At 34.0% G+C, this 13,714-nt stretch overlaps 1 protein-coding gene across 4 annotated transcripts in view; it reads right to left on the bottom strand.

Annotated features, from left to right (window-relative positions):
* Nucleotides 1-4,397: 4,397 nt before the first annotated feature.
* Nucleotides 4,398-13,714, bottom strand: part of LOC149789622 (endoplasmic reticulum disulfide reductase DNAJC10-like) — an 85,513-nt gene continuing 76,196 nt past the window's right edge. For all 4 annotated transcript variants that reach the window (XM_089971649.1, XM_089971652.1, XM_089971650.1 and 1 more), the window contains one exon: nucleotides 4,398-13,670. In XM_089971649.1, coding sequence (XP_089827775.1) covers nucleotides 13,650-13,670 — 21 coding nt within the window. In that variant the 3' untranslated portion in view covers nucleotides 4,398-13,649. The remainder of the gene's footprint in view (nucleotides 13,671-13,714) is intronic.

Here is a 13,714-nt window from a genome sequence, read left to right on the forward strand (position 1 = left end):
ATCTGTGTAAAGTTGATATACATTTACCCCTGAGCAGCTGGTGTAGCAGCCTTTTGAGTCATGTGACATATCCACAACCAGTTGATGGTATGGAAATATACAACCCAAACGTTTTTGACTGCTGCATTCAGTTTGAATAATGCCATTGAATGCAGCCAAGATCTGGTGGTCATAAGTGATAAATAACCAAATATTTGCTTGGTTGTTTTAGGAGTTTAAAGAAGAGGAGGCTAAACAACTCGTTTGGATAATTTATTGAATAATAAATAATTTTATATTCTATTAGTTACAGCAAATATGGTCTAAAATAGAATACCACGGCATAAAACCGATATGGAGTTGTGTAGGTTCCTAGTTGTTAAAGGAATAAACTATGTATGGTTTGTAATACATATGGGAGTGATTGTAATACATATGGGAGTGATTGTATGTAATACATGTGGGATCTTTTGTAATACATATGGGATTGTAATACAAATGGGATTGTTTGTAAAATGTGTGATTGTAATACATGTGGGATTGTTTGCTATACATGTGGGATTCTTTGTAAAACATATAGTTGTAATAAATAAGAAATTGTTTGTAATACATGTGATTGTTTATACATATGGGATTGTTTGTAATACATAGATGGATTATTTGTAGTACATATGGGATTATTTGTAATACATATGGGATTGTTTGTAATACATATGGTATTGTTTGTAATACATGTGAGATTCTTTGTAATACATATAATTGTAATAAATAAGGGATTGTTTGTAATATGTGATGTTTGATATATATGAGATTGTAATACATATTGGATTGTTTGTAATACATATGGGATTATTTGTAATACATATGGGATTGTTTGTAATACATATGGAATTATTTGTAATACATATGGGATTTTTGTAATACATATGCAATTGTAATACATAGGGATTATTTGTAATACATATGAGATTGCTCATAATACATAGGAGATTGTAATACATGTGGGATTGTCTGTAGTACATGGGATTGTCTGTAATTTATATGGGTTTGTAATACTTATGAGACTGTAATAAACTGTTTATAATGCATATGGGATTGTTTGGAATATAAATGTAATTTTAATACATGTGATTGTAATATACAAGGAATTGTTAGTACATATGGGATTGATTGTAACACATGAGATTGTTTGTAATAAATAAGTGATTGTCTATAATATATATTGGATTGTTTGTAATAACACATTGTGCGTGTGTGTGTGTGTGTGTCTTTGTTCTAGGATTTTGTATGTAGCTTTAACAATTTGCAGTGTGGCAGTTTACAGTGACGTCTATCACTTGGGCATCATGCCAGAGACATGTAGCATCATGTCCTACCCAGTCGCATTATCCTGACATCAGGCCGACCAGTCCTAACACTACCCTCATAATGATTAGTGCCAAGTGAGGAAGCTGCTAGTACCATTTTTATAAGGCTTTGGTATGATTTGTCTGGGGTTCAAGCCTGCAACCTCCTGCATCCAAGACAGTCACTTTAACCACTTAGGCCACCAGAATCATCTAGGGATTGTTTGTAATATACATAAAATTGTTTGTATTACACATGGAATTGTTTGTAACATATATGGAGTTGTTTGTAACATATGTGGGATTGTTTGTAATACATATGGGATTGTTTGTATTATTTATGGGATTGTTTGTATTACACATGGAATTGTTTGTAATATATATGGGATTGTTTGTAAAAAATATGGAATTGTTTGTGGAATTCTGTGGAATAATATCCAGACCATGACTTGAACCAGTATTTAATTTACAACTACTTGCTCATCATTGGTGGGTAAATTAACCAGATTATTGGTGGGTAAATTAACCAGATTATTGGTGGAATCTGGACATTTACTTGGATCTTCCTTCTTGTTCTACTTCTTTTTGACAGTTAATAGATTATTTCAGAAAGTCAATCCAATCATCAGGAGTGTTTTTAATGTATTTCACAAATGGCATGCTGACTGTAAACCTGCTTATGCAATGCCATCATTACGACATTGAATGATGTCAAAGTGTATGACATTAACATGGTAATTAACACTCAAACCGAGTACAATGTTCCATAGTGGATATATAAACCTCCCATTGACAAGAGACATTGATCAGTAGAACCAATGTATCAGGGTATGCATCAGCACTTCTATCTAGAGTGACTCTATTGGAGTGTTTCAGCAGTTCTATCTAGAATGACTCTATTGGAGTGTTTCAGCACTTCTATCTAGAGTGACTCTATTGGAGTATTTCAGTAGTTCTATCTAGAGTGACTCTGTTGGAGTGTTTCAGCACTTCTATCTAGATTGACTCTATTGGAGTGTTTCAGCACTTCTACCTAGTCTCTATGGAAGTGTTTTAGCACTTCTATCTAGTCTCTATGGAAATGTATTAGTATTTCTTTCTTAAGTGACTCACTTAGAGTGTTTCAGCACTTCTACCTAGTCTCTATGGAAGTGTATTAGTATTTCTATCTTAAGTGACTTGCTTAGAGTGTTTCAGCACTTCTGCCATGTCTATATGGACTTGTATTAGTACTTCTATCTAGTATCTAAGGAAGTGTATTAGTACTTCTATCTTGAGTGACTCTGTTGGAGTGTATCTGCACTTCTACCTAGTCTCTATGGAAGTGTATTAGTATTTCTATCTTAAGTGACTCGCTTAGAGTGTTTCAGCACTTCTGCCATGTCTATATGGACTTGTATTAGTACTTCTATCTAGTATCTAAGGAAGTGTATTAGTACTTCTATCTTGAGTGACTTTATTGAAGTGTATCAGCACTTCTATCTAGAGTGACTCTGTTGGAGTGTATCTGCACTTCTACCTAGTCTCTGTGGAAGTGTATTATCACTTCTACCTAGTCTCTGTGGAAGTGTATTATCACTTCTACCTAGTCTCTGTGAAAGTGTATTAGCACTTCTACCTAGTCTCTGTGGAAGTGTATTATCACTTCTACCTAGTCTCTGTGGAAGTGTATTATCACTTCTACCTAGTCTCTGTGGAAGTGTATTATCACTTCTACCTAGTCTCTGTGGAAGTGTATTATCACTTCTACCTAGTCTCTGTGAAAGTGTATTAGCACTTCTCTTTAGAGTCTCTATGGAAGTGTATCAGGACTTCTATCAAGAGTCTTTATTTTTTATGGGAGTGCATCAGCACTTCTGCATAGTCTCTATGGAAGTGTATTAGTACTTCTATCTAGAGTCTCTATGGAAGTGTATCAGGACTTCTATCTAGTCTTTATTCTTTATGGGAATGCATCAGCACTTCTGCATAGAGTCTCTATGGAAGTGTATTAGCACTTCTAAGAGTGACTCCATGGAAATGTATCAGCACTTCTAGAGTCTTGCTATCAGAGTTTATCATCACTTCTATTTAGAGTCTCTATCAGAGTGTATCATTTTAAAATGAATTTGTCTGGGAAGAATATAGCTGAGGCATTCAAGCTGCACAGTCCATTTACAAGAATTACAGTTCTGTCAGTAGTTATCTCCCTTTTATTAGGACAAAATCTGTATGTATTTTATTTTAAAAGAAACTATAATTCGAGGTGGTTTGCCATTCTCTGACTGTCCACATTTTAAAACATTTTTATGGTATGATTATGAAAGCTGTCAATGCAAATTATGAACAGCATGTTAAGATACGTATGATATTGGTTATTCAAACAGCATGTTAAGATATGTATGATATTGGTTATTCAAACAGCATGTTAAGATACGTATGATACTGGTTATTCAAACAGCATGTTAAGATATGTATGATATTGGTTATTCAAACAGCATGTTAAGATACGTATGATACTGGTTATTCAAACAGCATGTTAAGATATGTATGATATTGGTTATTCAAACAGCATGTTAAGATATGTATGATATTGGTTATTCAAACAGCATGTTAAGATACGTATGATACTGGTTATTCAAACAGCATGTTAAGATATGTATGATATTGGTTATTCAAACAGCATGTTAAGATACGTATGATATTGGTTATTCAAACAGCATGTTAAGATATGCATGATATTGGTTATTCAAACAGCATGTTAAGATATGTATGATATTGGTTATTCAAACAGCATTTATCAAAGTCCCCTGTATCCTTTGCAATAAGAGACAACTCTCATGCAAAGTTTCCATCAAACTGGAAATTGTCCATTGATGTCTTAACTCTCAATTATCTTAATGCATTTTCAAGTTGGTTCCCTTTCAGTTGTCGGAACATGTTTGATAATATTGATAATTTATGCCTAGAACATAAAGACTTAGGTAATGTTGGCTACAATGCTGAACAAAAGCAATATCCATAACCTGCTCCCCCAACAAAAAAATTTTTTTTCTTCTATTTCTACACTCAAAAAGGAAACAAAAGAATAAGCTGAGTAGTAAAAGCTCTTTATTTTTACTGGGAAAAATACCTTAACCAGCAAAACACAATGAATTAAAGAAGAAAGGCAATTAATTAAACAAGAAAAGCAATTTCTTTTTTGGTGTTATGGTCTAGTGGAGAATGTGCTGTGTTGTCAACATTTGTATTTGCAATAATATAAGTTAACATAGTATCCAGGCATGGTCATACTGCTTCAACAACAAAAACAACAACAGTAACAAAAAACAACAGCAAATATTTTATTAACAGTAAAGAAAAGTATACGAGAGGAAAAATCACTACTAACAGTTTAATGATATTTAAAGAGACACACTTTCTGTTGTCATTGGAAACCATTTTGAACAAGATTTATAATAATGTGTCACATTATAAATGTCCATTGAAAAACGGGGTAATTTATGTACATTACCGATAGATTTTTCAACAAGTAAATTTCACTGGTGAGAGAGAAGAACAATACAAATGACAAGTATTCTACACAGTAAGGTGTCTTGCATGTGCCTAGTCTCATTCAACCAGACCATATGTTTGGCAGAGAACTCTCAGAGTCAAGCAAAAATGTTTGAAAAAAAGAAACTAGCCTATGCCCCATCTGTGACACAGGAAAGACAACTGTAATGAAAATAAAGTGATCCAACACACATGTACAGTAATCATGCTTGTGTATCGTAAATACAGCCACTCTAACACTTGTGTAAATAATTTCAACAGAACCAACACACATGTACAGTAATCATGCTTGTGTATCGTAAATACAGCCACTCTAACACTTGTGTAAATAATTTCAACAGATCCAACACACATGTACAGTAATCATGCTTGTGTATCGTAAATACAGCCACTCTAACACTTGTGTAAATAATTTCAACAGATCCAACACACATGTACAGTAATCATGCTTGTGTATCGTAAATACAGCCACTCTAACACTTGTGTAAATAATTTCAACAGATCCAACACACATGTACAGTAATCATGCTTGTGTATCGTAAATACAGCCACTCTAACACTTGTGTAAATAATTTCAACAGAACCAACACACATGTACAGTAATCATGCTTGTGTATCGTAAATACAGCCACTCTAACACTTGTGTAAATAATTTCAACAGAACCAACACACATGTACAGTAATCATGCTTGTGTATCGTAAATACAGCCACTCTAACACTTGTGTAAATAATTTCAACAGAACCAACACACATGTACAGTAATCATGCTTGTGTATCGTAAATACAGCCACTCTAACACTTGTGTAAATAATTTCAACAGAACCAACACACATGTACAGTAATCATGCTTGTGTATCATAAATACAGCCACTCTAACACTTGTGTAAATAATTTCAACAGAACCAACACACATGTAATCATGCTTGTGTATCGTAAATACAGCCACTCTAACACTTGTGTAAATAATTTCAACAGATCCAACACATTAGTGAATATGTAGTTATCATTCATAGAACACACTTGTATAGTATTTAAAACAGATCTAACAAACGTATGTATAGTAATTAAAATGATCCAGCAAATATTAATACTAATTATAAATTAACCAATGTAATTACAACTTATCAAACATTTATATAGCAATTATAGCTTTTGCAACCAACTTGTGTATTTTAATTACAATTGTTCCAACACCTGTTTAGAATGATTACATCTTTTCCAACACCTGTGTATAGTAATTATAAAATTACATCGTACAAGTGCTTTGACAAATACCATATATACTCATTTTTAAGTCTAGTCCAACTGCAAACCGCACAGACTACAATCTGTCAGCATATTATGCAACGGCAGATCTTGGTCTGCAGTTTGCAGTCAGACTCAACTTGTAAGTATTTATTTATCAAGATGCAAAACATTTCTGGTCTTTTGGGCAATGTTTAATTTAATGTGACTGCCTAGTGGCTTAAGTTAGTTTCTGCTGGGCAATGAAAGTAATAGGTCCTGACTAAGGACAAGTAAGGTAGCCAGCCCATCCAAGTCTGGGATTCAAACCCAGTGCTCCTACACAGGAGTCCAGCATGTTAACAAGTAAAGCCTCTTCATCCACAACATTGTAATAATTTATTAGTATTTTATAATTATTACCATCTTTGAGTGGTACTTGTTATAATACTATCTTTCTGTTTTCTTAAGTTTGAAGTATAAATCATTCATTATAAATCCCAACATGTTTTATTTTGTTATTTTTATATCTTGTTCTTTTGAAATGTGTGCATCCGATATTCCAATATATTTTTTTCTTTTGTTTTTAATATTTTGCATGGGGAAGAAGTCTGCATAACTTCAAACCTGAGATTGTAAATGTCTTCATCTTAGGTTAAATCACTTCCTTTCTAATTAAAAAAGGCATTGCATGCACTGTACTATGAGTATTTAGTCCCCTTTCTAGCTCTGGATTGCATGGCCTTTTGGCCATCCCTGAGTGGGTAATTCGTGGTATGCTGAAATCTGTGTACACATTGTGCCTGCACATCATCTGTAACAATTATGGGTTGACAGAGGAGATGTTGTCTTGTCTGCATTGTGTAATTTAGGGAGAAATCATCATGGAAGGCAGCAGCTACCAGTACCTACTGGAATTTATTTCTTACCTTGTCTATTTATATACAATTTGCTTTCGCAGGTTTAGATGGGCCTTTTCTTAAGGGCTAATGCATTACAGTAACAGAGGATAAAGTACAATCAATTTACTTACCCTATATACTCACTTGTAAGTTGAGTCCAACTACAAACTGCACAGAACAAGAGCTGCTGTTGCATAATATGCTGGCAGATCTGGGTCTTTGCAGTGTGTTAGGAGAAGGACCCATGCGAGGCAACATGGCACCCTGTGAGAAACAGTCATTTGGTGCACCTCCCCCATCATTAAATTATTTGCTGATAAGCTGATAAGAAATTGATGTAAGTTATCACCAAATATAAAGATTTCGGTTTAGCTCTATTGTTAGATTATTGCGCTCCTTTTCTTTGTGGACTTGACACACCTCTGAAATTGATTCACTGTGCATGAGCACTGGTCACATGAAGCTTGTGCTGGCCTTAATTAGAAGTATCAGTAGAACAAACAAGGTAGACCCTGATCTGCCAGGGTTACTACAGGATCTATGTTGTATGCAATTGGAGTCAACCTGAATGTTTGCTTATAAGAGGAGTCCAATTGCAAACTGCACAGACCCAGATCTGCCATCACATAATGCATTGGCAGATCTGTGTCTGTGCAGTTTGTTAGGAGTAATCTGCAGAACAAACAGCACAGACCCTGATCTGCAGGTTAGAATGCTATGGCAGATCAGGATCTTTGTTGCTTGCAGTATTGACTGGACTTAAAATCAAGCATATACAGTACTGAATATTAACCCAATATAGACGTGGTATATAGCAATACTGTAACGAAAGACTCTGAGAACTGGCAAGATGGGAGAACACCTAGTATATGACAAAACACCTTGACAAATGACGAATTCTCAAAGTAACAAGACGTATTCTCAAAGTAATAAGATCACGTTCTTCTATCCGATTCAACTACCGATTTGTGTCCGTATTTGAGTAAATTTGGGAGGGGGTATTGTTGCAGGAGATATTAATGTTTTTGCTGCTGTGTAATACAATAGTATTGCTATTATTAATATTGACTAGAGACCTTGAGGTTGAGCTGTCATCAAAATGTACTTGGAACTCTGATACTGACAAAAATAGTTCAGAAGATGAGCTAAGCAGATTTGAGATGAAAGATTAAAAAGTAATTTGTAAGCAGTCCAAATTAACTGCTTTCTTGAAACTTAGAACATGAAACATTACAATCAATGTCTAAAATCAACTGTTCCCTTAAAACTTAAAAGATGAAACTGTAAGCAATCCAATTTAACTGCTTTCTTCACACACATAAGGTTAAATCTGGAATGCTGTTCTACAACCAGGAATCTCCACCACATAACAGCAAAGACAAAAGAAAGAGATGGTCTTGAGATAAAGTGCCAAGTTTGTCACAGTTCTCTCAGTCTCACTGCTCTAGTAATTCCTGAATATACAGTGCCTTTACACAAGCAGTTTCAGTTGACGAGGTCCCTAATACCGTGCAATTCAAACAGTGACTTTTCTAACTTACTACTGTATATTAAGCTGTCATAATGTGACCATTACATAATGTACACATTTTATGTCGTGTATATTAAGCTGTCATAATGTGACCATTACATAATGTACACATTTTATGTCATGTATATTAAGCTGTCATAATGTGACCATTACCTAATGTACACATTTTATGTCATGTATATTTAGCTGTCATAATGTGACCATTACATAATGTACACATTTTATGTCATGTATATTAAGCTGTCATAATGTGACCATTACATAAAGTACACATTTTATGTCATGTATATTAAGCTGTCATGATGTGACCATTACATAATGTACACATTTTGTCATGTATATTAAGCTGTCATAATGTGACCATTACATAATGTACACATTTTATGTCATGTATATTAAACTGTCATAATGTGACCATTACATAATGTACACGTTTTATGTCATGCATATTTAGCTGTCATGTGACCATTACATAATGTACACATTTATGTCATGCATATTAAGCTGTCATAATGTGACCATTACATAATGTACACATTTTATGTCATGCATATTAAGCTGTCATAATGTGACCATTACATAATGTACACATTTTATGTCATGTATATTAAGCTGTCATAATGTGACCATTACCTAATGTACACATTTTATGTCATGTATATTTAGCTGTCATAATGTGACCATTACATAATGTACACATTTTATGTCATGTATATTAAGCTGTCATAATGTGACCATTACATAAAGTACACATTTTATGTCATGTATATTAAGCTGTCATAATGTGACCATTACCTAATGTACACATTTTATGTCATGTATATTTAGCTGTCATAATGTGACCATTACATAATGTACACATTTTATGTCATGCATATTAAGCTGTCATAATGTGACCATTACATAATGTACACATTTTATGTCATGTATATTAAGCTGTCATAATGTGACCATTACATAATGTACACATTTTACGTCATGTTTTGAAATCTTAATATACAAAGGGGAAGTAGAAATTTCAACAGTACAACATACAAATACAGTGGATGGAAAAACAACTGCAATTCATTCAAACAACTTGACTATCATCCCTAAAAGTGCCTGTATACCTACCATGAAACCTATTTTGCATACTTTTCAGGGCTCTATGTGTATGTCATCATTAGATTGTTAAAACCATGGCAAGACATTATTAAAAATAATCATTTCTGTTGAGCAATTTTGGAGAACACTTTTACCTGAATTATTTTGTGATATTTTAACATTTCACTATACAATGTTAAGTATATTACAAAATGCACAATATTACAGTTGTTGTTGTTTTGGGGGTTTAATGCCATATCTCAGCACAAGATCGACTATACATGGGGGCCAGTATAACTTGTGGAGGAAGAACTTGGGAAAACCTTGGTAAGAACAACCAACTCACGGGAAGCTACTGACAGCTTTCTCACATGCCCACATTGGCCAAGCCCGAGACTCAAACCCATGTCGACAGAGGTGAGATGGCAGTAATCAGTAAAGGTGAGTGCGTTAGACCAATTGGCCACCCGGGACCCCAACAATGTAACAGTATTATTTTCTTTGTGTCACAGCATGCAATAATACTGACTACTATTTAATGCAATTGTTGATAACAAGTCTGCATAGTTATAGACAGGCAGTTTAGTTGGAGTAGCAATAGCAAAACCTGCTGATAACATTATGATTCTGGGTACACAGGTGAGTCAGGAACTCCAGGTATAAACCTGAACTTAGAGAACAGCCAAGTTACAAACTTGAATTCCAAGCACATCCAGGTTACAAAACTTGAATTCCAAGCTTATCTAGGTTACAAACTTGAACTCTATGCATATCCAGGTTACAAACTTGAACCTCAAGCATTGCCAGGTTACAAACTTGAACTCCAAACATATCCAGGTTACAAACGTGAAACACAAAGCTTATCTAGGTTACAATCTTGAACTCTATGCATATCCAGATTACAAACTTGAACCTCAAGCACAGCCAGGTTACAAACTTGAACTCCAAACATATCCAGGTAACAAACTTGAACGTCAAGCATAGCCAGGTTACAAACTTGAACTCCAAACATATCCAGGTTATAAACGTGAAATACAAAGCTTATCTAGGTTACAATCTTGAACTCTAAGCATATCCAGGTTATAAACTTCAATTAAAAGCATATCCAGGTTACAAACTTGAACTTTAAGAATAGCTAAGTTACAAACTTGAATTCCAAAAATAGCCATGTTACAAACATGAACTCAGGCATATCCAGGTTACAAACTTAGACATGAATCAATATTCTATGACAGCTGACACTGAATACAGCCACTGATATAAAAGTTATATGACTTTAAAAATGACCTATACATTATCAAAAGCAGTAACACTGTTATCACTGCCAGAAAAGTGATTTCTATGTCTGCCTATAAAATGGCCAGGCAAAACTTAAAAAATAGTCAATGAAACACCAAGAGAGTATTTAGCCCAATGTTTTATCATGAATCATGTTAATTACATTTTTGAGACAAAAAAATATTACAACATAGTTTCACCATGGGTTGCTCCAAGTTATCTCCCTTATAATTCATCAAGACTTTAAAAACATCCTTGTCCCTTTCCAATGCAAGCTGACTAACTTTTATTCCTTGAAAAGAAATGATGATAGTGATACTTCTGAAACAATAACGTTTAGGGGGTAAATGAATAACCAACTTGATATGGGAAGAACGTACGCTAATAAGACAGAGTTATTGAAAAGAAAGTATGTTCATTCAACAATGAATGAAATACCTGCAATTTTAATTTTCAACATTATTCCTGTAGCTTTCAACTAAAAACAACTACCTGTCCCCTGTTTAAAAGTATTTTTGAAGGTTATGGTAGATTATGAATGGACTCTGGAGGTCATGACCTCTGACCTTTAGACCCTAGAATTTACATCCGTTTTTGGGTAACCTGTTTGGATTTTCACTGATATGCTTAATACATATTCTAGAATATTCCTGAGTGTGCTTGCCCTAACAACTACAGTTATTCTGACAGGTCTGTGATGTAAAACTGATGTTACTATACAGAAACCATTTTTCCTGTTTCTGGCAGTGACTTTGATCTCTGACCCCAAAACTGATAGGCTTCTTCCTTACCTCAAGTGCAAGCTATTCACAAAGTTTGGTAACAGTAGATGGGGAGAACTCAAAGTATCATGCAGAAATGAAACTGGTAAAAGATGGATATATTTTATCACAACATGGCAGGGAAATAATAAGTGAAGAAATTCTTCAGTTTCCATAGCCTCAAACTATTGCTTAAATTGCTAATAGTGATGAAATATTTTTGACTTATTCTGATGTCAATAATGCTTCCGATGCATAATTACAACCACATCCTTGAGAGCAATTCAAAATAGTCAATATTCATATCTGAAGACTTTCTACAACATGCAATGGAAAAGGCAGAAGACATTCTATTTATTGTTAAACAGTTACAGTTCTTGCTGCTAAACATGTTTGCAGTGAAAAGAAGCACACAGAGAATAAATTACCCTTTTAGTTTACCCTTTTAAACCTATCTACATCAAAGCAGCAAGAAAAATAACTTTATGGTACTAACAATAAAATTAATGTGAGCAGCCATATTTTTTGTACTAATTGACAAATGGAAGCCATAATTAATGTGAACATTCATATTTATTTTTACCAATTGACTAATGGAAGTTACAATTAATGTGAGCAGCCGTATTTTTTTAACCAATCGACTAATGGAAGCCACAATTAATGTGAGCAGCCATATTTTTTTTTAACTAACTGATTAATTGAAATCACAATTAATGTATACTGTCTGTAGAGGCACAGAAACTTTTAATCAAAGCAATCTGATCTTAAACAAAGAAAATGAAACAAAGATTATAAATACATAGTATGTACATGTATAAAAATTAATAGCATCATTAATCAAATATAGGTATTGCTATTGCCACTGTCTCAGTTTCATGTATAAAAAAGGTAACTTGATGCCTACCATCATGATTTATAACACAAGGCTCATAACACCATGCTTGATATAGCAAGGGCCATAACTCTGCAAACTATAATAATAACTATTAAACAACAACTGCTACAAGATGCAGTGAAGCAATGAAGAGGCCCAATTATGCCTGAAATCACTCACCTGACATCAGTCTAAAGCTTAACACAAAGCAGATGGCAAATAAACCAGTATAATGCTCTGAATTCCTAATGTTGCTTTCCAGTTTTTGAGTACTTTGTTTAAATGGCTTTTCTATATTTAGTAACAGTGTACAATTTTAATGGCAGATTTGAATCATCTGTACAAACTTTAAATGCAAATGCCAAATCTGTCAAATTCTGTGCAGCAATTTTCAGAAGCAGTTGTGTGAAAAGATTTCTATTTTTAGTACACCAGCCATATTTGATGGTAGCCTGGTTCCATCTGAATAAAATCAAATGACTTTTGGTCAAGTTAGTTTCGGTCAAACTGTGTCCAGCAGTTTTGAGGTTGGAGAAAATAGCAAATATTGAAAGATGAACTTCATCTTTGACCCTAAATTCAACAGGCTTCTTTTTTACCCTGTGTGACCCTAAATTCAACAGGCTTCTTTTTTACCCTGTGTGACCCTAAATTCAACAGGCTTCTTTTTTACCCCGTGTGACCCTAAATTCAACTGGCTTCTTTTTTACCCCGTGTGCAAGCTATCCACTAAGTTTGGTGGTGATAAGTACTACACAGCTGATATCATAGTGCAAACAAGCATTTATTTTATTTTTCTCAGTCACAGTGACCTTGACTTTTGACCTTTGGATCACAAACCTGATAGCCTTCTTACTTACCCCAAAATCAACTAGCCCCAAAGTTTGGTGAAGGTACATGTTATAAAACTGAAGTTATCATGCAGAAAATGAAACAGGTAGATATAGAGAATCACAGCATAAAACTCTCTGGTAAAATGTTGGATGTATGATAAAAAAAGATTTTAAGAGTGAAATTGTTTAAATATTCTCACAATTACAATTAATAATTTAAAAATAAAATAAACTGGATTCAAAACAGAGAAATGCATGAAAATATGATTTTACAACCAGTGAAGAATTCCAAAAACAGATCTATCACAACTCATCATGACTACTCTGAAATGAAAAGAAATGTACAATTAAAATACATGAATACATTA

This window comes from Sinohyriopsis cumingii, chromosome 10, assembly GCF_028554795.1.
Source record: "Sinohyriopsis cumingii isolate HCF-2022 chromosome 10, ASM2855479v2, whole genome shotgun sequence".
Taxonomy (NCBI): Eukaryota; Metazoa; Mollusca; class Bivalvia; order Unionida; family Unionidae; genus Sinohyriopsis; species Sinohyriopsis cumingii.